We start from the raw sequence: 24121 nt of genomic DNA, 5'->3' as shown, positions 1-24121 counted from the left end.
TTTGTTTGGTGTGAAAACGTTCTCATTTTATTTTTAAAATAACTGTAAAAACCCAAAACATTAGGCAAGCAAGCCATAAAAGAAAGCTTGTTTTGCACAAAGAATTGGCCTCGAGGGAAACTTTTAAATCCATAACAAAGAATGTCCGGAGAGACTTCTAGGCCCACCCACTACTTTCGTAAAAATTCCAAAGTATGATTTGCATACTGCAGCGCTAAAAGCAAATTATGAGGCACTTTTCTGAAAGCTTCAGAGATATATATCTTGTCTAGACACATTTTTCCTCAGGGCAACCCGAAGGGGAAAAAGTGAGAGAACAAAAGTAAATCATGTTGAGAGAGTTATTGTCATGTGTCAAGTTGAAGAGGAGCACATTGTTCTTGAGGCAGGTTGACACACACACACAATCTCATTGGTAGAGATTCACATAGCTTCACATTCTACTTTGTGTATGCTTAAATTGCTTCTTCATAATCAATATGGTAAGTGGTTAGCAACAGCCCTGTAATGATCACTACAATAAAGACATGTGGGATTACAAACAGGGGGTACCGTTAAAGCTTCACTGGTGTTCTAGTAATACAGTGCCCAATAGAAATGTAATAAAACAACTTGTTTTTTTCACCAAGAATATTACAACAAGGCACTGAGTTGAAGGCTGGCGGAAGCGTGCAGCATTGAGCATATCCAAACTGACTCAATATAAAACAAGAATTTTTACCAATTCGATTTTTTTTTTTTTTTTTAAGGTTTTTTTTGGGGCGTGTTGTGCCTTTGTTGTAGAGATAGGACAGTGGATAGAGTCAGAAATCAAGGAGAGAGAGAGTGGGGAATGACATGCGGGAAAGGTGCCACAGGTCGGATTTGAACCAGGGCCGCCCGCTTGGAGTACTATAGCCTCCATACATGGGGCATGCGCACTAACCAATGCAACATGAGCGCCCCACCAATTAGATTTTTTTAATGAATATATAGACCAAAAGTAGAGTAGTGAATCTTGAACATATGAGTATTATTAAGGCTTGGACTACTGACATTTGCAAACATTTACACTCTGCGTTTGCTCCTAAAGTTTATGAAGATTTTTTTCAAATTTGGCATGTTTGTGCCCTAATTGGTTGCTTCAAAACATTATATAACTCTGCAGTAATATTCCCAGTAACACAGGTGAAAAGCATCAGCGTTGTTTATTTTCTTTTATCTTTCTTTCCCCAGGGATATTTTAGTTGTGATGATTTGTATGGTAAAGGTGTTATTGTACGGCCTTTTCACATCTTTGTCAGTCTTTTTTCTTATGAATGTCATCATTCCTGCTTCTTAAACTGTTTTTTTCTCTTTTAGATGTTATGATTGTGACAGGTCTCAGAAGGATTTTAGCCTAGGGGAAGTCTCACTAATCCCCCCATCATCACAGAATTCTTTCTTCAATACACTTAATAGAGGAATAACTGATGAAAAATATCCTCAAGTGTGTTCTTGTGCACTTACATTCAGGAACCTTCGTTTTACAAATTCACAGGTAACACTTCCCTGGAGGGGATAATTCATACCTGAAAATCGTGTTCTTTGGCCTATACTGTCCCCTGTAATTTTAGCTTCTCTAAACCTTCCTGGGGGAGGGTAGAATGATGGAACACAGTGTGTATATAAGTACAAAGTCTGCTGCAAAACCCAGACTAGACACTTCTAAGTCTCTTCTCTTGCAAGGAAGCAGAAGTTGGTTTGCAGGTAATAACCTTTCTTAATCATCCATCCTGACACTTTAAAATCTTTTGCATATCATGTGAGATTCAGAATTTTGTCATTTTGTCTTACTTCTTGTATCTCAGTCTGTCTAAAGCTCTTGTCAACATGCCTGGATGCACCTCTATCATCAACCTGAGCTACCAAGATGGCAGCGAGGGGAGCAGCTCCAACCCTGCTAAGTACAACAACCAGAACTATGGCCAGCTGAAGGACAGTCATGTCCGCCGAGGAACCGAGTTTGTGGACAAAACCTTCCCACCTAACAACAGCTCCTTGGGAGACTTGCCCAGTTTGCCCAGCTGGCGTGAAGCTCAAGTGGAGTGGCTCCGTCCAGCTGTAAGTACCATGAAATCATTTTTTTTAGACAATTATACATTTTTATTTCAGTATGGAGAATATGAGAATACATATTTATTTATTTCCTTCACCGTTTTGAACAGGAAATCTTGAAAAGACAAGGCAGCAGTGATGAGGCTGTTTTCTGCAACAAAGGAGCCTCACGGTTTGATTTTGGTCAAGGCAGTGTGGGTAAGTAGGCAACACAAACACACAGCTCACGAGAACAAAACTCAATTGCATTGTGTAGCAATGTTTGACAAAATATTTGTTTTTCTTTGTTTGTCAGGTAACTGCTGGTTTCTGGCTGCCATTTCCGCCCTGACTTTCCATAAAAGCCTGATGGTGCAGGTTGTGCCTATGGACCAGTCCTTCAAGGACCATGCAGGGATCTTTCACTTCAGGGTAAAGGATCAATCAGAGCCAATGCTTTCACGATGAATCTGCAAAGTGCATTGTATTAAACCCCTAACATTGTATTCTTCTGACATGAATGTTTCAGTTCTGGAGGTTCGGCCACTGGGTGGACGTGGTCATTGATGATCACCTGCCAGTACTCGACAACAAATTGCTATCTGTCCGCTCAAAGAGTGGCAACGAGTTCTGGGTTCCTCTGCTGGAGAAAGCTTACGCAAAGTACGAAAACAAACTCACTCATCTTCATTTTGAACACTGTAGCATGCTACATTAGGCAGCAGAATTGTCTAAACCATCCACAGAGGCAGAATTTGCAAACATACTTTTTTTTTGTCTCCTGCAGAGTGTGCGGTTCATACACTGACATGAACTCTGGCCTGCCATCAGAGGCCTGCAAGGATTTCAGTGGAGGCGTGAGCATGATGTACGAGCTTAGGGAGGTCCATGACGCTGCCCATGATGAGAAGCTGTGGATGTCACTCAGCAATGCCACTGGCTGCAACTCAATGGTTTGCTGTGGGACTGCCCAGAAAGGGGTAAGAGACACTTTTTTAGAAGTATAATTTCAATTAGCTAATCTTAGGAGGGATCTAATTATTTAGTCTGTTCCAGGGTAGATTGGTGAACACTGTAGCAAACACTGGGCTGGTGGATGCTCATGCCTATTCTGTCACAGCAGTAACAGAGGTAAAAACATTATTTTTTTGAAGGTGAAGGGTTAAAAGAAGATTTGAGCTGAGTCTGGTATGGGAACATTTGCTAATGTATCATTGCATCTATAGGTCCAGTATTATGGCTCCAAAGTGCAGCTGGTGCGAGTCATGAATCCTTGGGGCCAAACAGAGTGGAGCGGAGACTGGAGTGACAAGTAAATAATTAGACTTTCATCTTTTTAAAAAACAGTTGCTTATACTGCAATACATCTGAAGACTATTTGTTTTTACTGTAAAGAAAACTAACCAAGAACACTCGTTTATTTTTGTTGCCCCGTGTGTTCAGGTCAGAGAAGTGGAATGGAGTGACCTCAGAAGATCGGGAAAAGTGTTTTGACCGGGATGATGGAGAGTTCTGGTAAACAAGATTAATTAAAAGTACTTTTACAAATTTTACAAAAAGTTTAATTTGCCAACATGGACATAGTATTAGTGAAATCATCAATTGGTTTCTGAAGAGACATTTTGAAGCCCAACTATGTTGGACTGCAGAATTTTGACTCCAATTGACGTTTAAACAATTTTCTGACATTTTCTCATCTTTGTTGTTGTTGTCTTACTATGTCTATCTGTCAGGATGACATTGGAGGACTTCTGTCACTACTTCCTTATGCTGTTCATCTGCTGTGAGAACCCTAACTTTATTGACGGAGACCTCGCCTGCCAGTGGCAGTGCATGGTTTACGAGGGCAGCTGGGTCTCAGGCAAAAGTGCAGGCGGAAGCTGGTCAAACTGTGAGCACAATTCATTCTTTTACCTTTAACCCTCACCACAGGCCCAGCATGTTTGTTTTGTCTTTTTCATTTTCTTTATTAGAAAACCCACCTATCAGATCACAGAAGTTTTAATTACATGTTCATGTTTTCATCTCCTGTAGCTTCATTTAACACAAATCCTCAGTACCGCATTGAAGTGACTAAAATCGATGAGACAGAGAAAGAAGACAAGAACATCCTGATTTCCCTGATGCAGAAACCTAAGGCACAGAATCGCAAACAGCAGAGATCCTACCCTATTGGAGTCACTGTCTACAAGGTTTGTATCCTGACTTTCCTTACTACAAATAGATATGAAGTTCCTTTTAACATTTTAAAAGACATAGAAAATGTGTATTATGTGTGGAACAAAATAATGTAATGTAATATGTAATGTAAATGCAGTAATGGTATGGTATTCATGGACATTATGACACATGTCAAACTATGTACTAAATGTTTTCTTCTTCCTTCTCATTCAACAGATTCCAGAAGGGGTAAGAGCAAACCTCACACTCCTTCTGTGCACACCAAACATATTTCACATTTGAAAAAAACAGAATAATGATGACGAGATTCTCAGGATAATATTTCATCCCATGAAATGAGGTTCATATTCTTTACAGACACCATCAGGACGCTTGCAGCGCTCCTTCTTCGACACCAACAGGCCCATGAAACAGACACAGTCTTACACCTACAACAGGGAACTTGTTGAACAGCACAGCCTGGTGCCCGGAGAGTATGTGATCATCCCCTCCACCATGAAGCCCTACATGGATGCAGAGTTTGCTCTCTCCGTCTTCACTAAATCCGAAGCTAAGATCACGTAAGGACTAACTGATACTTTCTGATAATAGATAACTTTTTATGAAGAGAAATATCATCAAATCGCTTGGTTGGCTCCTCCAGAAATCCTTCAGAAAAAGGAGGAGGCACAAAAAGAACTAATTGATCACATGTACTCCTCTGCATCCAGTCCCCATGATGAACATGATGATCATGACCATGAAGAAGAAGAAGCCGACCACAAAGAGAAGGAGAACTTGATCCTTCCTGAGGTATAAAAACTAGAAAACACAGAGAAAACTTCACCTGTCATTTAGAGGAATATACAAGACATCTGATCAGTTAACTTCTTATCTACAGGTACCTGGAAAGAAAGATGAGGATACCAAGGATTCTGTCCATGCCCTTTTCAAGCGCTTTGCTGATCAGGTGTGTGATTTGTTTCTGGTTTTACTCATCTTTGAATTGTTTTCCACTCTCCTGTTCATGTTTTGTTCTCTGTGTTGGTTCTGTTTTCAGAGAGGTGAGCTGAGTACCTTTCAGCTCCGCAAAGTCCTGAAAGACCAATTCCCTAACGGTGAGTTAGACTTATATCTGACTTATATCATGCACACTGCAAATGTATATGTTGTGTTTCAAAATCTATCTACAGTTATATAAGCTGTTGTGTTTTTTTGTGTTTCAATAATTCACAGGATCCAAATGGGGCTTTGAGTATGAAACCTGCAGGGGCTTGATTGCCTTGGTGGACGTATCCTTTAAAGAACATTTCAAATGCTAAACCTTGTTTTTCTTGATTTACCAATCACTCTGAATGACTCTAGCGTCAGGTCCGAATAAAATCACAACGTTCTGATGATAAGTTCAAGTTTGTGATAAAAATTCTTTAACATCCAAAGGTTGACCATAACAGGAGGATGACCATCACTGAATTCAGGGCCCTCTGGAAGAAGATCACCGAATACAAGGTGATGAAGCCAATACCGGCATGAAAAGTGTACATGTTTTTACCAATTCAGCACTTACGACTCTCATGACTCTATGGCTGATGTAATCAAAAAAACAATTGGACTCTATGTTGAAAGTGGTTTTAAAAATGTGGTTTAATATTTTTTTGTAGAAAGTCTTTGATCGTGCAGATTTGAATAACAACGGAAGCCTGTCTGACTACGAGGTCCAGAAAGCAATTCAGGCTTCAGGTAACACTATTTATCAATGAAACTCTTATAATAACCTTCATCCAATTGAGATGATCCTGTTTGATGTTCACGGATCTAACTGCAATACTGTCTCCTCCTGTGTGTATCAGGATTGGATACCAACGATGCGATGGTGAGGCTGTATGTTTTCCGCTATTCGGGCTATTCCTCCACCGATTTGGGTGGCTTCATCAGTCTCATGTTGCGCCTGGAGAAGATGTCAAGTCAGTAACATGGCAACCAACCAATTGTGCCGCTTTTATTTTTGTTTAAGATTATTATGCAGTTTGAGAGAAAACTGAAATACAGGTGTGTGTTAAGACATTTCTGATTGAGATGGCCCCATAGTGTTTTAGTTTAAAAAGAAACAATACAGAACAGCAACATTGAAATCTTTGGCGCTTAACTCTTCAAGAATAAAAAAAAGTATGTTTAATCTCACTATTAAAAGTACTAACATAAGGCAATTTTCCACTTTCAAATGTAAAGAATGCTACTTACAGCCTGCAACACAGCCCAAACAGTGGATTTTAACAATAGAAGCGCCTCTAACAATTGTCAGAGTTTAGATTTTTAAGAATGTACTAGGAGTGACCCATCAGGTTTCAGGGCCGGAGTATGGCACCCCTCTAGACAAACCGCTGCTCACATGCACTTTGCTGATGATATATTTTTACAGTGCAATGCTTCTACATTTTCTAAATTAGTTTTTAAGCTTATGTTGTATTTTAACAAGCTGACTTTCGTTATTTGATTTCCCTACAGATGTCTTCAAGGACAAATCCTCAGATGGAGTGATCCACCTGACCTGGGATGAGGTCAGTCTATTTTTTATTGTTTTAAACGTACACGTGACATATGTGACAGAAATATTTAAATCTTCTCCTGCAATATTAAACTAGTCCTGTATTGATCATTTTAATTAATTATGTCTTTTTTTGGTAAAATGTAAAAGAAAAAAAAAAGTGAAAAACACTCACACAATGCAGAACTGCACTTCATTTACAGCAGTACATCATATTTTGTGAGCACATATTTTTGATGAAAATGCTAAGCCTATGAAGAATTGATAAGCTAAAACTGTCAAAGAAATGTATGAAAAGCACACTTCCCTTTTTAAATATAGTTTTTTTGCAGAATAAAGTAGGAAAACGTTAAGTGATGTAATGAAAACGTGAAGTGCTTGAGTAAATACAATTATTTGCATTAAATACCTAATGTGAAGAAAAATGCCAACTATACAAAAAATTCTGCAAACTGCCTTCCTTTTGTTTCAGTGGTCCAGCAATACCATGTACAACTAGAGCCCGGCTGACACAGGAGCACAGGAGACCCAAAGACAAGAGAAGAATCCTGCAACCAAACACTGTTTCAACCAAACTTGATGTCTTCCTGTGCACAACCTGTAAAGCAAAACTTGGACGAGTTTCTTTGATCAAATGATCCAAGTGAAATAAACATCTACTATCTGAACTATGAGCTGGAATGTCGTTTCTTGCACAAATTTTAATCAATCAATCGTTATTTGTATAGCGCCGCCAATTCATAACAAATGTAAGCTCACTTTTCAAAAGAGCAGGTAAAAGACTTCACTCTTTGTTATATTATCTACAAAGACCAGACATGAATCCATCATGCGAACTAATCAACTTTTAGCAAACTTACATTAGCAAGGACAAACTTCCTTTAAGAGGCAGAAACCTCAAACAGAACCAGAGTCATTTTGAATAGCCATGTGCCAAACTGTGTTGGGATTGAAAAGTGGGGTTGCAGGAAGGTTAGGGACACACAGAGCAGCAGAGTGATCAGATTCACTTTAATATGTATATAAATGATAAAAGATACGATAAAAGAAGGAGAGAGAGAGAGAGAGCTCAAGGTGCTTTATCAAAAAGGATTGTTTTAAGCCTACATTTAAAAGTACAGGGTGTCTGCCTCCCTGACCCTGACTGGCAAATGATTCCAAATGAGAGGGGCCTGAGAAATGAAGGCTCTACCTCCTCTAGTACATTTAGAGGCTGTAGGTACCACAAGCAGGCATGCATTCTGGGAGTGAAATATTATCGAAGGGTATTACAGCACTAGTAGCTCTGATTAGATGGTGCATGACCATTTAGAGCTTTGTAAGTGAAAAGAAGGATTTGAACAGGGTTAATGTGGCCCCTTCTCCTAGTTCTAGTCAGTACATGAGCTGCAGCGTTTTAATCACAATAATCCAACCTGGAGGTAACAAATGCATGAACTGTTTGTTTTTTCATTTCATTTTACCTTTATTTATTCTCGAGAAATCATGGAGGGCAAGCCCTCATTTACAATGACGTCAAGAGTACAATTAAAACGAATAAGAGATAAAAAAAAGACAAAAAACAACAAAGACAAAATACATAGAATATAAGACCAGAAGAATAAGCAGTAAGCAGTTTATTACAGTTAATAACATTTACACTCATGAGTACAGTGAACTGTGATCAAGTTTTTAAATTGACACAGGGTAACCATTGTATTGAGTTTTGATGTGTTTTGTATTGTGTTCCAGGTGTGTGCAGCACAATAGGTGAAGGATGTTTTCCCAAAGTTCGTTTTTACATGTGGAACCGTTAACATTAGCTAGTCACTTGATCGAGTCTGATACTGATTATCAGCCCAGATTAATAAAGAAGTGATGTATGCTGGTAGATTACCCGCAAGTGATTTATAAATAAATAGCAGCCAATGCCGTTCACGTCTAACTGTTAGTGAAGGCCAACCAACTTTATCGTACAGGATGCAATGATGAGTGGAATATTTGTCACCAGTGATAAATCTGAGAGCGGAGTGATAAACTGTGTCTAATGATTTTAGGGTGGAGGCAGAAGCATGTCTATAAATGACATAACTGTAGTCCAGAACAGATAGGAAGATGGCTTCAGTTATTCACTTTCTAGTTCACTTTGTTTCTGTACAAGTATCCAATTTTCTGTCGTAGTTTAGTGGGTAATGTATCAATGTGAAATTTAAATGAAAGGGATTGATCCAACCAGATGCCAAGATATTTATAATGGGGTACTCTTGTGACCTTCCAGAGTTGTTATATGCAAGTCATTGTCTATGGTATTTCTGGCTCATGTAAAGAGCATGTATTTAGTTTTGTCTGCATTCAGTAATAATTTTAAGTCAAGGAGTGCATTTTGTAATTTGTGAAGTGCTTCTTGTAAAGTTTCCATTGCTAAATGTGCAGTCTCAGCAAAACAATACAAAACTGTGTCGTCAGCGTAGAGATGGGCCTTACAATTTGTAAATACAGAAGCAATATTATTAATATAGATCATGAACAGCACAGGACCCAATACAGAACCTTGTGGAACTCCTTTTGATAGTGGTACGTATTCAGAGCGATCAGATTGTACAGTCACACATTGCAATCTATTAGACAGATAATTCTGGAACCATTTAAATGAGGAGTTGTCAAAACCAACATCATGTAGCCTCTGCAGGAGTATGGTGTGATCAACAGTGTCAAATGCTTTAGTTAAATCAACAAAGAGGGCAGCACAGTATTTCCCTTGATCAACAGCAGATACAATATTATTTATGACAAAGGTAATTGCTGATGTGGTGCTGTGTTTTTTTCTGAAACCAGACTGGTGAGGACTTAATACAGAATTTCTTGAAAGGAATGATTTTAGTTGATTGTTGACTAATGTCTCCAGGATTTTAGAGAGGCTGGACAGTTTGGAGATTGTTCGGTAGTTGTTGAGTTTATTTTTGTCGCCGCCCTTATGCAGAGGGACGATGTGTGCTGACTTCCAAACCTGAGGGACAACTCCAGTGGTAATTGAAAGATTAAAAATATAGGAAATTTGTTCCTTGATTAGAGGGGCACAGAGTTTTAAAAAGTACGGCTCTAGATTATTTTCTCTTCTTGCTTTCCTAATATCTATAGAGTGCAGAGCCTCCATTACAGCAGAGGAAGTGAAGGCCTGTATAGTAAATTTAGGGGAATGGTTGTGGGAAGTAGGAATATGAGCTAGCGGCCGGATATTAACAGTGTTTCCAGAGTACAATGTTTCAAAGTGACTCCCAGAAGCAGCAAAATGGAGGTTAAAAGCACGGCAAATATCTGAAGTTTTATTTGTTTGGCCTTCATTTAAAATAACATAAGAAGGGAGAGTTGGGGAGGATTTATTTTTGTTTTATATTCACTGCTTTCCAGAATTTTGATGGGTTTGAAGAGCAACTAGAAATCAACTCCTGGTGATAAGAGGTTTTAGCTTTTCTCAGTGAATATGTGCATTTATTTCTGAGTTGTCTGAATAAAAGCCAATGGGCTGCTGTGCCTATCTTTCTTGCTAATGCCCAGGCTTTGTCCCTTTCCTTTAAAAGTAATGATAATTCAGTGAAGAACCATGGGCTTGATCTATCTTTAACCCTTAACTTTTTAAAAGGTGCATGCTTGTCAATAATTTTAAGAAATGTATTTGTAAAATATTCAAGTGTATGATCCACATCAGGTATTTCAGATGTTTGACATATATTACTGTTCACAATGTCATTAAAAAACACCTGTTCATTAAAATTTCTGAAATTTCTCTTGAGTACAATCTGGGGCTTAGATTTTGCCAGTCTAGCACTCCTTATACATGCCAGAGGACAATGGTCACTGATATCTAGGGAGAAGACCCCAGAGGCTGTAATTTTGTCCCTTCTATTGGTAAAAATTAGATCAATCAATGTTGATTTTGAGGGATCTTTCAAATTAGGTCTAGTTGGTTTAGTTATAATCTGTGATAGTTTTAGATTGTCACACATCTCCGTTAAGCTCAATGAATCATTTGACAACCAATTTAAATTAAAATCACCCAAAACCAGGATTTCTGAAGTACTGAACTGAGAAAACATTTCTGTTAATTGATTAATAGCACTGGGATTAGCTGGTGGTGGTCTATATACACCTAGCACAGTCAATGATCTGTTACAAGAGATTTGAATTTGTAGAGCAATACATTCAAACGAGTGAGGTATAGAGACGGTATTTAAAACAGTAGCAGATATAAAGTCCTTTACATTTATAGCCACGCCATCTCCTCGTCCCTCTCTGTCTTTTCTGTACAAGTTGTAATTATTTATTGCAACTTCCGAATCATGGATACTCTTTTTAAGCCAAGTTTCTGTCAGCACAAGGATATCTGGGTCAGTTTGTGATACAAGAGTTTTCAGATGATCTAATTTAAACTGAGCACAAAGACTTCTAATATTTAAATGCATAAAACCTAAGCTATTTCTTGACTTAAAAGTCTGTGGGTTAAATAAAACTTGCTCAGAGTCACAGGAGGGCCCACTAGCGCGTGGTTGCCTTGAGGATTTGGGTGGATGCCATCTCTATTAAAAAAGGATGCACGCTTCCAGAACATATTGAAGTTATCAATAAAAACAAGGTTGTTTGAGGAGCACACAGATTGTAGCCAGGTGTTGAGGCTAAGCAACCTGCTGAAGCGGCCTACACCTCGATGGAATGAGGGGATCGGATAAAAACTGATTTTTTGCAGTCCTTCAGTACATTAAAAAGATGATTAAAATTTTGCAACATGACATGCCTGATTTGAGATATATTACGAAGGTAAAATAGGCTGTCTTTGAAATGTGTTTTATGTGAGCTTTAAAGGACATATCTTTCCTAGATTCTCGACAGCAGTGCTAGATGCCAGGCTGATGTCATTAAGGACCGTTATATCTTTAGAAAACGTCTCTCTGAAACGTCTCTCTTTTTAGGGCCAAGCACTATAACTTCAGTCTCGTCTGAGTTAAGCAGCAAAACAATTCTATCAAGAAAGCTCTACACATTTGCTACACTACCATGTGTAGCAATTGTGCATTACTTCAAGGCTGAAAAAAATACACAATAAATGCTGTTATTATTCCTTTTGAAGAATATTTAGGAAAAACTGTTTCATAGCTGTTTTAGGAAATCACTAACGAGATCTTTTCTCATTATATCGAGATCTTTATCTCGTAATAACAAAAAAACAGGCAAAAAAAAAAAATCTCCACATGAATGCAATACGCTTCCGTATATAGCTGCTGAAGTAAAATCAGAATAGTTTTTTACTTAAGTCTATTGTAGTAAAATTTGTCTGTTGTGTTTACTCAATTCAACTGTATTTTTAAAACTGTCGCATGGTCGTCATTTGTTTGGTGTAAAAACTTAAAAGAAAGCTTGTTTTGCACAAAGAATTGGCCTTGAGGAACTCCATAACAAAGAATGTCCAGAGAGACTTCTAGGCCCACCCATTACTTTCGTAACAATTCCAAAGGATGATTTGCATACTGCAGCGCTAAAAGCAAATTATGAGACACTTTTCTGAAAGCTTCAGAGATATATATCTTGTGTACACACATTTTTCCTCAGGGCAACCCGAAGGGGAAAAAGTGAGCAAACAAAATAAAACCATGTTGAGAGAGTTATTGTCATGGGTCAAGTTGAAGAGGAGCACATTGTTCTTGAGGCAGGTTGACACACACACACAATCTCATTGGTAGAGATTCACATAGCTTCACATTCTACTTTGTGTATGCTTAAATTGCTTCTTCATAATCAATATGGTAAGTGGTTAGCAACAGCCCTGTAATGATCACTACAATAAAGACATGTGGGATTACAAACAGGGGGTACCGTTAAAGCTTCACTGGTGTTCTAGTAATACAGTGCCCAATAGAAATGTAATAAAACAACTTGTTTTTTTCACCAAGAACATTACAACAAGGCACTGAGTTGAAGGCTGGCAGAAGCGTGCAGCATTGAGCATATCCAAACTGACTCAATATAAAACAAGAATTTTTACCAATTCGATTTTTTTTTTTTTTTTAAGTTTTTTTTTGGGGCGTGTTGTGCCTTTGTTGTAGAGATAGGACAGTGGATAGAGTCAGAAATCAAGGAGAGAGAGAGTGGGGAATGACATGCGGGAAAGGTGCCACAGGTCGGATTTGAACCAGGGCCGCCCGCTTGGAGTACTATAGCCTCCATAGATGGGGCATGCGCACTAACCAATGCAACATGAGCGCCCCACCAATTAGATTTTTTTAATGAATATATAGACCAAAAGTAGAGTAGTGAATCTTGCACATATGAGTATTATTAAGGCTTGGACTACTGACATTTGCAAACATTTACACTCTGCGTTTGCTCCTAAAGTTTATGAAGATTTTTTTCAAATTTGGCATGTTTGTGCCCTAATTGGTTGCTTCAAAACATTATATAACTCTGCAGTAATATTCCCAGTAACACAGGTATAAAGCATCAGTGTTGTTTATTTTCTTTTATCTTTTTTTCCCCAGGGATATTTTAGTTGTGATGATTTGTATGGTAAAGGTGTTATTGTACGGCCTTTTCACATCTTTGTCAGTCTTTTTTCTTATGAATGTCATCATTCCTGCTCCTTAAACTGTTTTTTTCTCTTTTAGATGTTATGATTGTGACAGGTCTCAGAAGGATATTAGCCTAGGGGAAGTCTCACTAATTCCCCCATCATCACAGAATTCTTTCTTCAATACACTTAATAGAGGAATAACTGATGAAAAATATCCTCAGGTGTGTTCTTGTGCACTTACATTCAGGAACCTTCGTTTTACAAATTCTAAAGGATGTACGTATTTTCCTCTTCATTTAATGCTCAATTTCAGTAACAGTGAGAATGTCAGGTAACACTTCCCTGGAGGGGATAATTCATACCTGAAAATCGTGTTCTTTGGCCTATACCGTCCCCTGTAATTTTAGCTTCTCTAAACCTTCCTGGGGGAGGGTAGAATGATGTAACACAGTGTGTATATAAGTACAGGAAAGTCTGCTGCAAAACCCAGACTAGACACTTCTAAGTCTCTTCTCTTGCAGGGAAGCAGAAGTTGGTTTGCAGGTAATAACCTTTCTTAATCATCCATCCTGACACTTTAAAATCTTTTGCATATCATGTGAGATTCAGAATTTTGTCATTTTGTCTTACTTCTTGTATCTCAGTCTGTCTAAAGCTCTTGTCAACATGCCTGGATGCACCTCTATCATCAACCTGAGCTACCAAGATGGCAGCGAGGGGAGCAGCTCCAACCCTGCTAAGTACAACAACCAGAACTATGGCCAGCTGAAGGACAGTCATGTCCGCCGAGGAACCGAGTTTGTGGACAAAACCTTCCCACCTAACAACAGCTCCTTGGGAGACTTGCCCAGTTTGCCCAGCTGGCGTGAAGCTCAAGTGGAGTGGCTCCGCCCAGCTGTAAGTACCATGAAATCATTTTTTTTAGACAATTATACATTTTTATTTCAGTATGGAGAATATGAGAATACATATTTATTTATTTCCTTCACCGTTTTGAACAGGAAATCTTGAAAAGACAAGGCAGCAGTGATGAGGCTGTTTTCTGCAACAAAGGAGCCTCACGGTTTGATTTTGGTCAAGGCAGTGTGGGTAAGTAGGCAACACAAACACACAGCTCACGAGAACAAAACTCAATTGCATTGTGTAGCAATGTTTGACAAAATATTTGTTTTTCTTTGTTTGTCAGGTAACTGCTGGTTTCTGGCTGCCATTTCCGCCCTGACTTTCCATAAAAGCCTGATGGTGCAGGTTGTGCCTATGGACCAGTCCTTCAAGGACCATGCAGGGATCTTTCACTTCAGGGTAAAGGATCAATCAGAGCCAATGCTTTCATGATGAATCTGCAAAGTGCATTGTATTAAACCCCTAACATTGTATTCTTCTGACATGAATGTTTCAGTTCTGGAGGTTCGGCCACTGGGTGGACGTGGTCATTGATGATCACCTGCCAGTACTCGACAACAAATTGCTATCTGTCCGCTCAAAGAGTGGCAACGAGTTCTGGGTTCCTCTGCTGGAGAAAGCTTACGCAAAGTACGAAAACAAACTCGCTCATCTTCATTTTGAACACTGTAGCATGCTACATTAGGCAGCAGAATTGTCTAAACCATCCACAGAGGCAAAATTTGCCAACATACTTTTTTTTTGTCTCCTGCAGAGTGTGCGGTTCATACACTGACATGAACTCTGGCCTGCCATCAGAGGCCTGCAAGGATTTCAGTGGAGGCGTGAGCATGATGTACGAGCTTAGGGAGGTCCATGACGCTGCCCATGATGAGAAGCTGTGGATGTCACTCAGCAATGCCACTGGCTGCAACTCAATGGTTTGCTGTGGGACTGCCCAGAAAGGGGTAAGAGACACTTTTTTAGAAGTATAATTTCAATTAGCTAATCTTAGGAGGGATCTAATTATTTAGTCTGTTCCAGGGTAGATTGGTGAACACTGTAGCAAACACTGGGCTGGTGGATGCTCATGCCTATTCTGTCACAGCAGTAACAGAGGTAAAAACATTATTTTTTTGAAGGTGAAGGGTTAAAAGAAGATTTGAGCTGGGTCTGGTATGGGAACATTTGCTAATGTATCATTGCATCTATAGGTCCAGTATTATGGCTCCAAAGTGCAGCTGGTGCGAGTCATGAATCCTTGGGGCCAAACAGAGTGGAGCGGAGACTGGAGTGACAAGTAAATAATTAGACTTTCATCTTTCTAAAAAACAGTTGCTTATACTGCAATACATCTGAAGACTTTTTTTTACTGTAAAGAAAACTAACCAAGAACACTCGTTTATTTTTGTTGCCCCGTGTGCTCAGGTCAGAGAAGTGGAATGGAGTGACCTCAGAAGATCGGGAAAAGTGTTTTGACCGGGATGATGGAGAGTTCTGGTAAACAAGATTAATTAAAAGTACTTTTACAAATTTTACAAAAAGTTTAATTTGCCAACTTGTAATGCAATCAATGGCTCCCCAAAGACTGATCAAAACATGGACATAGTCTTAGTGAAATCATCAATTGGTTTCTGAAGAGACATTTTGAAGCCCAACTATGTTGGACTGCAGAATTTTGACTCCAATTGACGTTTAAACAATTTTCTGACATTTTCTCATCTTTGTTGTTGTTGTCTTACTATGTCTATCTGTCAGGATGACATTGGAGGACTTCTGTCACTACTTCCTTATGCTGTTCGTCTGCTGTGAGAACCCTAACTTTATTGACGGAGACCTCGCCTGCCAGTGGCAGTGCATGGTTTACGAGGGCAGCTGGGTCTCAGGCAAAAGTGCAGGCGGAAGCTGGTCAAACTGTGAGCACAATTCATTCTTTTACCTTTAACCCTCACCACAGGCCCAGCATGTTTGTTTTGTCTTTTTCATTTTCTTTATTAGAAAACCCACCTATCAGATCACAGAAGTTTTAATTACATGTTCATGTTTTCATCTCCTGTAGCTTCCTTTAACACAAATCCTCAGTACCGCATTGAAGTGACTAAAATCGATGAGACAGAGAAAGAAGACAAGAACATCCTGATTTCCCTGATGCAGAAACCTAAGGCACAGAATCGCAAACAGCAGAGATCCTACCCTATTGGAGTCACTGTCTACAAGGTTTGTATCCTGACTTTCCTTACTACAAATAGATATGAAGTTCCTTTTAACATTTTAAAAGACATAGAAAATGTGTATTATGTGTGGAACAAAATAATGTAATGTAATATGTAATGTAAATGCAGTAATGGTATGGTATTCATGGACATTATGACACATGTCAAACTATGTACTAAATGTTTTCTTCTTCTTTCTCATTCAACAGATTCCAGAAGGGGTAAGAGCAAACCTCACACTCCTTCTGTGCACACCAAACATATTTCACATTTGAAAAAAACAGAATAATGATGACGAGATTCTCAGGATAATATTTCATCCCATGAAATGAGGTTCATATTCTTTACAGACACCATCAGGACGCTTGCAGCGCTCCTTCTTCGACACCAACAGGCCCATGAAACAGACACAGTCTTACACCTACAACAGGGAACTTGTTGAACAGCACAGCCTGGTGCCCGGAGAGTATGTGATCATCCCCTCCACCATGAAGCCCTACATGGATGCAGAGTTTGCTCTCTCCGTCTTCACTAAATCCGAAGCTAAGATCACGTAAGGACTAACTGATACTTTCTGATAATAGATAACTTTTTATGAAGAGAAATATCATCAAATCGCTTGGTTGGCTCCTCCAGAAATCCTTCAGAAAAAGGAGGAGGCACAAAAAGAACTAATTGATCACATGTACTCCTCTGCATCCAGTCCCCATGATGAACATGATGATCATGACCATGAAGAAGAAGAAGCCGACCACAAAGAGAAGGAGAACTTGATCCTTCCTGAGGTATAAAAACTAGAAAACACAGAGAAAACTTCACCTGTCATTTAGAGGAATATACAAGACATCTGATCAGTTAACTTCTTATCTACAGGTACCTGGAAAGAAAGATGAGGATACCAAGGATTCTGTCCATGCCCTTTTCAAGCGCTTTGCTGATCAGGTGTGTGATTTGTTTCTGGTTTTACTCATCTTTGAATTGTTTTCCACTCTCCTGTTCATGTTTTGTTCTCTGTGTTGGTTCTGTTTTCAGAGAGGTGAGCTGAGTACCTTTCAGCTCCGCAAAGTCCTGAAAGACCAATTCCCTAACGGTGAGTTAGACTTATATCTGACTTATATCATGCACACTGCAAATGTATATGTTGTGTTTCAAAATCTATCTACAGTTATATAAGCTGTTGTGTTTTTTTGTGTTTCAATAATTCACAGGATCCAAATGGGGCTTTGAGTATGAAACCTGCAGGGGCTTGATTGCCTTGGTGGACGTATCCTTTAAAGAACATTTCAAATGCTAAACCTTGTTTTTCTTGATTTACCAATCACTCTGAATGACTCTAGCGTCAGGTCCGAATAAAATCACAACGTTCTGATGATAAGTTCAAGTTTGTGATAAAAATTCTTTAACATCCAAAGGTTGACCATAACAGGAGGATGACCATCACTGAATTCAGGGCCCTCTGGAAGAAGATCACCGAATACAAGGTGATGAAGCCAATACCGGCATGAAAAGTGTACATGTTTTTACCAATTCAGCACTTACGACTCTCATGACTCTATGGCTGATGTAATCAAAAAAACAATTGGACTCTATGTTGAAAGTGGTTTTAAAAATGTGGTTTAATATTTTTTTGTAGAAAGTCTTTGATCGTGCAGATTTGAATAACAACGGAAGCCTGTCTGACTACGAGGTCCAGAAAGCAATTCAGGCTTCAGGTAACACTATTTATCAATGAAACTCTTAAAATAACCTTCATCCAATTGAGATGATCCTGTTTGATGTTCACGGATCTAACTGCAATACTGTCTCCTCCTGTGTGTATCAGGATTGGATACCAACGATGCGATGGTGAGGCTGTATGTTTTCCGCTATTCGGGCTATTCCTCCACCGATTTGGGTGGCTTCATCAGTCTCATGTTGCGCCTGGAGAAGATGTCAAGTCAGTAACATGGCAACCAACCAATTGTGCCGCTTTTATTTTTGTTTAAGATTATTATGCAGTTTGAGAGAAAACTGAAATACAGGTGTGTGTTAAGACATTTCTGATTGAGATGGCCCCATAGTGTTTTAGTTTAAAAAGAAACAATACAGAACAGCAACATTGAAATCTTTGGCGCTTAACTCTTCAAGAATAAAAAAAAGTATGTTTAATCTCACTATTAAAAGTACTAACATAAGGCAATTTTCCACTTTCAAATGTAAAGAATGCTACTTACAGCCTGCAACACAGCCCAAACAGTGGATTTTAACAATAGAAGCGCCTCTAACAATTGTCAGAGTTTAGATTTTTAAGAATGTACTAGGAGTGACCCATCAGGTTTCAGGGCCGGAGTATGGCACCCCTCTAGACAAACCGCTGCTCACATGCACTTTGCTGATGATATATTTTTACAGTGCAATGCTTCTACATTTTCTAAATTAGTTTTTAAGCTTATGTTGTATTTTAACAAGCTGACTTTCGTTATTTGATTTCCCTACAGATGTCTTCAAGGACAAATCCTCAGATGGAGTGATCCACCTGACCTGGGATGAGGTCAGTCTATTTTTTATTGTTTTAAACGTACACGTGACATATGTGACAGAAATATTTAAATCTTCTCCTGCAATATTAAACTAGTCCTGTATTGATCATTTTAATTAATTATGTCTTTTTTTGGTAAAATGTAAAAGAAAAAAAAAAGTGAAAAACACTCACACAATGCAGAACTGCACTTCATTTACAGCAGTACATCATATTTTGTGAGCACATATTTTTGATGAAAATGCTAAGCCTATGAAGAATTGATAAGCTAAAACTGTCAAAGAAATGTATGAAAAGCACACTTCCCTTTTTAAATATAGTTTTTTTGCAGAATAAAGTAGGAAAACGTTAAGTGATGTAATGAAAACGTGAAGTGCTTGAGTAAATACAATTATTTGCATTAAATACCTAATGTGAAGAAAAATGCCAACTATACAAAAAATTCTGCAAACTGCCTTCCTTTTGTTTCAGTGGTCCAGCAATACCATGTACAACTAGAGCCCGGCTGACACAGGAGCACAGGAGACCCAAAGACAAGAGAAGAATCCTGCAACCAAACACTGTTTCAACCAAACTTGATGTCTTCCTGTGCACAACCTGTAAAGCAAAACTTGGACGAGTTTCTTTGATCAAATGATCCAAGTGAAATAAACATCTACTATCTGAACTATGAGCTGGAATGTCGTTTCTTGCACAAATTTTAATCAATCAATCGTTATTTGTATAGCGCCGCCAATTCATAACAAATGTAAGCTCACTTTTCAAAAGAGCAGGTAAAAGACTTCACTCTTTGTTATATTATCTACAAAGACCAGACATGAATCCATCATGCGAACTAATCAACTTTTAGCAAACTTACATTAGCAAGGACAAACTTCCTTTAAGAGGCAGAAACCTCAAACAGAACCAGAGTCATTTTGAATAGCCATGTGCCAAACTGTGTTGGGATTGAAAAGTGGGGTTGCAGGAAGGTTAGGGACACACAGAGCAGCAGAGTGATCAGATTCACTTTAATATGTATATAAATGATAAAAGATACGATAAAAGAAGGAGAGAGAGAGAGAGAGCTCAAGGTGCTTTATCAAAAAGGATTGTTTTAAGCCTACATTTAAAAGTACAGGGTGTCTGCCTCCCTGACCCTGACTGGCAAATGATTCCAAATGAGAGGGGCCTGAGAAATGAAGGCTCTACCTCCTCTAGTACATTTAGAGGCTGTAGGTACCACAAGCAGGTATGCATTCTGGGAGTGAAATATTATCGAAGGGTATTACAGCACTAGTAGCTCTGATTAGATGGTGCATGACCATTTAGAGCTTTGTAAGTGAAAAGAAGGATTTGAACAGGGTTAATGTGGCCCCTTCTCCTAGTTCTAGTCAGTACATGAGCTGCAGCGTTTTAATCACAATAATCCAACCTGGAGGTAACAAATGCATGAACTGTTTGTTTTTTCATTTCATTTTACCTTTATTTATTCTCGAGAAATCATGGAGGGCAAGCCCTCATTTACAATGACGTCAAGAGTACAATTAAAACGAATAAGAGATAAAAAAAAAGACAAAAAACAACAAAGACAAAATACATAGAATATAAGACCAGAAGAATAAGCAGTAAGCAGTTTATTACAGTTAATAACATTTACACTCATGAGTACAGTGAACTGTGATCAAGTTTTTAAATTGACACAGGGTAACCATTGTATTGAGTTTTGATGTGTTTTGTATTGTGTTCCAGGTGTGTGCAGCACAATAGGTGAAGGATGTTTTCCCAAAGTTCGTTTTTACATGTGGAACCGTTAACATTAGCTAGTCACTTGATCGAGTCTGATACTGATTATCAGCCCAGATTAATAAAGAAGTGATGTATGCTGGTAGATTACCCGCAAGTGATTTATAAATAAATAGCAGCCAATGCCGTTCACGTCTAACTGTTAGTGAAGGCCAACCAACTTTATCGTACAGGATGCAATGATGAGTGGAATATTTGTCACCAGTGATAAATCTGAGAGCGGAGTGATAAACTGTGTCTAATGATTTTAGGGTGGAGGCAGAAGCATGTCTATAAATGACATAACTGTAGTCCAGAACAGATAGGAAGATGGCTTCAGTTATTCACTTTCTAGTTCACTTTGTTTCTGTACAAGTATCCAATTTTCTGTCGTAGTTTAGTGGGTAATGTATCAATGTGAAATTTAAATGAAAGGGATTGATCCAACCAGATGCCAAGATATTTATAATGGGGTACTCTTGTGACCTTCCAGAGTTGTTATATGCAAGTCATTGTCTATGGTATTTCTGGCTCATGTAAAGAGCATGTATTTAGTTTTGTCTGCATTCAGTAATAATTTTAAGTCAAGGAGTGCATTTTGTAATTTGTGAAGTGCTTCTTGTAAAGTTTCCATTGCTAAATGTGCAGTCTCAGCAAAACAATACAAAACTGTGTCGTCAGCGTAGAGATGGGCCTTACAATTTGTAAATACAGAAGCAATATTATTAATATAGATCGTGAACAGCACAGGACCCAATACAGAACCTTGTGGAACTCCTTTTGATAGTGGTACGTATTCAGAGCGATCAGATTGTACAGTCACACATTGCAATCTATTAGACAGATAATTCTGGAACCATTTAAATGAGGAGTTGTCAAAACCAACATCATGTAGCCTCTGCAGGAGTATGGTGTGATCAACAGTGTCAAATGCTTTAGTTAAATCAACAAAGAGGGCAGCACAGTATTTCCCTTGATCAACAGCAGATACAATATTATTTATGACAAAGGTAATTGCTGATGTGGTGCTGTGTTTTTTTCTGAAACCAGACTGGTGAGGACTTAATACAGAATTTCTTGAAAGGAATGATTTTAGTTGATTGTTGACTAATGTCTCCAGGATTTTAGAGAGGCTGGACAGTTTGGAGATTGTTCGGTAGTTGTTGAGTTTATTTTTGTCGCCGCCCTTATGCAGAGGGACGATGTGTGCTGACTTCCAAACCTGAGGGACAACTCCAGTGGTAATTGAAAGATTAAAAATATAGGAAATTTGTTCCTTGATTAGAGGGGCACAGAGTTTTAAAAAGTACGGCTCTAGATTATTTTCTCTTCTTGCTTTCCTAATATCTATAGAGTGCAGAGCCTCCATTACAGCAGAGGAAGTGAAGGCCTGTATAGTAAATTTAGGGGAATGGTTGTGGGAAGTAGGAATATGAGCTAGCGGCCGGATATTAACAGTGTTTCCAGAGTACAATGTTTCAAAGTGACTCCCAGAAGCAGCAAAATGGAGGTTAAAAGCACGGCAAATATCTGAAGTTTTATTTGTTTGGCCTTCATTTAAAATAACATAAGAAGGGAGAGTTGGGGAGGATTTATTTTTGTTTTATATTCACTGCTTTCCAGAATTTTGATGGGTTTGAAGAGCAACTAGAAATCAACTCCTGGTGATAAGAGGTTTTAGCTTTTCTCAGTGAATATGTGCATTTATTTCTGAGTTGTCTGAATAAAAGCCAATGGGCTGCTGTGCCTATCTTTCTTGCTAATGCCCAGGCTTTGTCCCTTTCCTTTAAAAGTAATGATAATTCAGTGAAGAACCATGGGCTTGATCTATCTTTAACCCTTAACTTTTTAAAAGGTGCATGCTTGTCAATAATTTTAAGAAATGTATTTGTAAAATATTCAAGTGTATGATCCACATCAGGTATTTCAGATGTTTGACATATATTACTGTTCACAATGTCATTAAAAAACACCTGTTCATTAAAATTTCTGAAATTTCTCTTGAGTACAATCTGGGGCTTAGATTTTGCCAGTCTAGCACTCCTTATACATGCCAGAGGACAATGGTCACTGATATCTAGGGAGAAGACCCCAGAGGCTGTAATTTTGTCCCTTCTATTGGTAAAAATTAGATCAATCAATGTTGATTTTGAGGGATCTTTCAAATTAGGTCTAGTTGGTTTAGTTATAATCTGTGATAGTTTTAGATTGTCACACATCTCCGTTAAGCTCAATGAATCATTTGACAACCAATTTAAATTAAAATCACCCAAAACCAGGATTTCTGAAGTACTGAACTGAGAAAACATTTCTGTTAATTGATTAATAGCACTGGGATTAGCTGGTGGTGGTCTATATACACCTAGCACAGTCAATGATCTGTTACAAGAGATTTGAATTTGTAGAGCAATACATTCAAACGAGTGAGGTATAGAGACGGTATTTAAAACAGTAGCAGATATAAAGTCCTTTACATTTATAGCCACGCCATCTCCTCGTCCCTCTCTGTCTTTTCTGTACAAGTTGTAATTATTTATTGCAACTTCCGAATCATGGATACTCTTTTTAAGCCAAGTTTCTGTCAGCACAAGGATATCTGGGTCAGTTTGTGATACAAGAGTTTTCAGATGATCTAATTTAAACTGAGCACAAAGACTTCTAATATTTAAATGCATAAAACCTAAGCTATTTCTTGACTTAAAAGTCTGTGGGTTAAATAAAACTTGCTCAGAGTCACAGGAGGGCCCACTAGCGCGTGGTTGCCTTGAGGATTTGGGTGGATGCCATCTCTATTAAAAAAGGATGCACGCTTCCAGAACATATTGAAGTTATCAATAAAAACAAGGTTGTTTGAGGAGCACACAGATTGTAGCCAGGTGTTGAGGCTAAGCAACCTGCTGAAGCGGCCTACACCTCGATGGAATGAGGGGATCGGATAAAAACTGATTTTTTGCAGTCCTTCAGTACATTAAAAAGATGATTAAAATTTTGCAACATGACATGCCTGATTTGAGATATATTACGAAGGTAAAATAGGCTGTCTTTGAAATGTGTTTTATGTGAGCTTTAAAGGACATATCTTTCCTAGATTCTCGACAGCAGTGCTAGATGCCAGGCTGATGTCATTAAGGACCGTTATATCTTTAGAAAACGTCTCTCTGAAACGTCTCTCTTTTTAGGGCCAAGCACTATAACTTCAGTCTCGTCTGAGTTAAGCAGCAAAACAATTCTATCAAGAAAGCTCTACACATTTGCTACACTACCATGTGTAGCAATTGTGCATTACTTCAAGGCTGAAAAAAATACACAATAAATGCTGTTATTATTCCTTTTGAAGAATATTTAGGAAAAACTGTTTCATAGCTGTTTTAGGAAATCACTAACGAGATCTTTTCTCATTATATCGAGATCTTTATCTCGTAATAACAAAAAAACAGGCAAAAAAA

The 24121-nt window shown here is 38.4% G+C and overlaps 4 protein-coding genes across 4 annotated transcripts; all 4 read left to right on the top strand.

Moving 5' to 3' along the window:
- The first annotated feature begins 1590 nt into the window (after positions 1-1590).
- On the top strand, positions 1591-4601 carry LOC136176991 (calpain-1 catalytic subunit-like). Its single transcript, XM_065963297.1, has 12 exons — positions 1591-1728; positions 1830-2082; positions 2187-2274; positions 2372-2487; positions 2585-2718; positions 2843-3035; positions 3112-3186; positions 3282-3367; positions 3499-3570; positions 3789-3946; positions 4090-4247; positions 4453-4601. Exons 2-12 carry the CDS (start codon positions 1852-1854, stop codon positions 4516-4518), a joined length of 1377 nt encoding a protein of 458 aa, XP_065819369.1. The 5' UTR covers positions 1591-1728; positions 1830-1851; the 3' UTR covers positions 4519-4601.
- LOC109985235 (calpain-1 catalytic subunit-like) lies at positions 4566-7428 on the top strand. The gene is made up of 10 exons (XM_029277653.2): positions 4566-4796; positions 4947-5028; positions 5117-5185; positions 5276-5333; positions 5452-5507; positions 5656-5724; positions 5877-5955; positions 6066-6179; positions 6721-6773; positions 7233-7428. The coding sequence occupies exons 1-10, from the start codon at positions 4642-4644 to the stop codon at positions 7257-7259; spliced, it is 762 nt and encodes a 253-aa protein (XP_029133486.2). The 5' UTR covers positions 4566-4641; the 3' UTR covers positions 7260-7428.
- Positions 7429-13725: 6297 nt separating this feature from the next.
- Positions 13726-16745, top strand: LOC136182446 (calpain-1 catalytic subunit-like). Its single transcript, XM_065963289.1, has 12 exons — positions 13726-13841; positions 13943-14195; positions 14300-14387; positions 14485-14600; positions 14698-14831; positions 14956-15148; positions 15225-15299; positions 15395-15480; positions 15609-15680; positions 15939-16096; positions 16240-16397; positions 16603-16745. The coding sequence occupies exons 2-12, from the start codon at positions 13965-13967 to the stop codon at positions 16666-16668; spliced, it is 1377 nt and encodes a 458-aa protein (XP_065819361.1). The 5' UTR covers positions 13726-13841; positions 13943-13964; the 3' UTR covers positions 16669-16745.
- LOC136182447 (calpain-1 catalytic subunit-like) lies at positions 16716-19578 on the top strand. Its single transcript, XM_065963290.1, has 10 exons — positions 16716-16946; positions 17097-17178; positions 17267-17335; positions 17426-17483; positions 17602-17657; positions 17806-17874; positions 18027-18105; positions 18216-18329; positions 18871-18923; positions 19383-19578. The coding sequence occupies exons 1-10, from the start codon at positions 16792-16794 to the stop codon at positions 19407-19409; spliced, it is 762 nt and encodes a 253-aa protein (XP_065819362.1). The 5' UTR covers positions 16716-16791; the 3' UTR covers positions 19410-19578.
- Positions 19579-24121: the final 4543 nt, after the last annotated feature.

The sequence above is a fragment of the Labrus bergylta genome, chromosome 14 (genome assembly GCF_963930695.1).
Source record: "Labrus bergylta chromosome 14, fLabBer1.1, whole genome shotgun sequence".
Taxonomy (NCBI): Eukaryota; Metazoa; Chordata; class Actinopteri; order Labriformes; family Labridae; genus Labrus; species Labrus bergylta.
Note: the sequence above shows the minus strand (reverse complement) of the source record. Positions and strands in the feature narration are given on the sequence as shown.

What these genes read in the sequence shown, in the direction of transcription:
- LOC136182447 (XM_065963290.1), top strand. Translation starts at nt 16,792, where the DNA reads ATGAAACAGACACAGTCTTACACCTACAACAGGGAACTTGTTGAACAG. An exon ending in GAAAGACCAATTCCCTAACG is followed by an intron (nt 17,484 to 17,601) that starts GTGAGTTAGACT and finishes AATAATTCACAG; the next exon opens with GATCCAAATGGGGCTTTGAG. An exon ending in AGAAGATCACCGAATACAAG is followed by an intron (nt 17,875 to 18,026) that starts GTGATGAAGCCA and finishes ATTTTTTTGTAG; the next exon opens with AAAGTCTTTGATCGTGCAGA.
- LOC109985235 (XM_029277653.2), top strand. Translation starts at nt 4,642, where the DNA reads ATGAAACAGACACAGTCTTACACCTACAACAGGGAACTTGTTGAACAG. An exon ending in GAAAGACCAATTCCCTAACG is followed by an intron (nt 5,334 to 5,451) that starts GTGAGTTAGACT and finishes AATAATTCACAG; the next exon opens with GATCCAAATGGGGCTTTGAG. An exon ending in TCCACCTGACCTGGGATGAG is followed by an intron (nt 6,774 to 7,232) that starts GTCAGTCTATTT and finishes CTTTTGTTTCAG; the next exon opens with TGGTCCAGCAATACCATGTA.
- LOC136176991 (XM_065963297.1), top strand. Translation starts at nt 1,852, where the DNA reads ATGCCTGGATGCACCTCTATCATCAACCTGAGCTACCAAGATGGCAGC. An exon ending in CTGGAGAAAGCTTACGCAAA is followed by an intron (nt 2,719 to 2,842) that starts GTACGAAAACAA and finishes TGTCTCCTGCAG; the next exon opens with AGTGTGCGGTTCATACACTG. An exon ending in GTGGGACTGCCCAGAAAGGG is followed by an intron (nt 3,036 to 3,111) that starts GTAAGAGACACT and finishes AGTCTGTTCCAG; the next exon opens with GGTAGATTGGTGAACACTGT.
- LOC136182446 (XM_065963289.1), top strand. Translation starts at nt 13,965, where the DNA reads ATGCCTGGATGCACCTCTATCATCAACCTGAGCTACCAAGATGGCAGC. An exon ending in TTTTGGTCAAGGCAGTGTGG is followed by an intron (nt 14,388 to 14,484) that starts GTAAGTAGGCAA and finishes TTTGTTTGTCAG; the next exon opens with GTAACTGCTGGTTTCTGGCT. An exon ending in CTGGAGAAAGCTTACGCAAA is followed by an intron (nt 14,832 to 14,955) that starts GTACGAAAACAA and finishes TGTCTCCTGCAG; the next exon opens with AGTGTGCGGTTCATACACTG.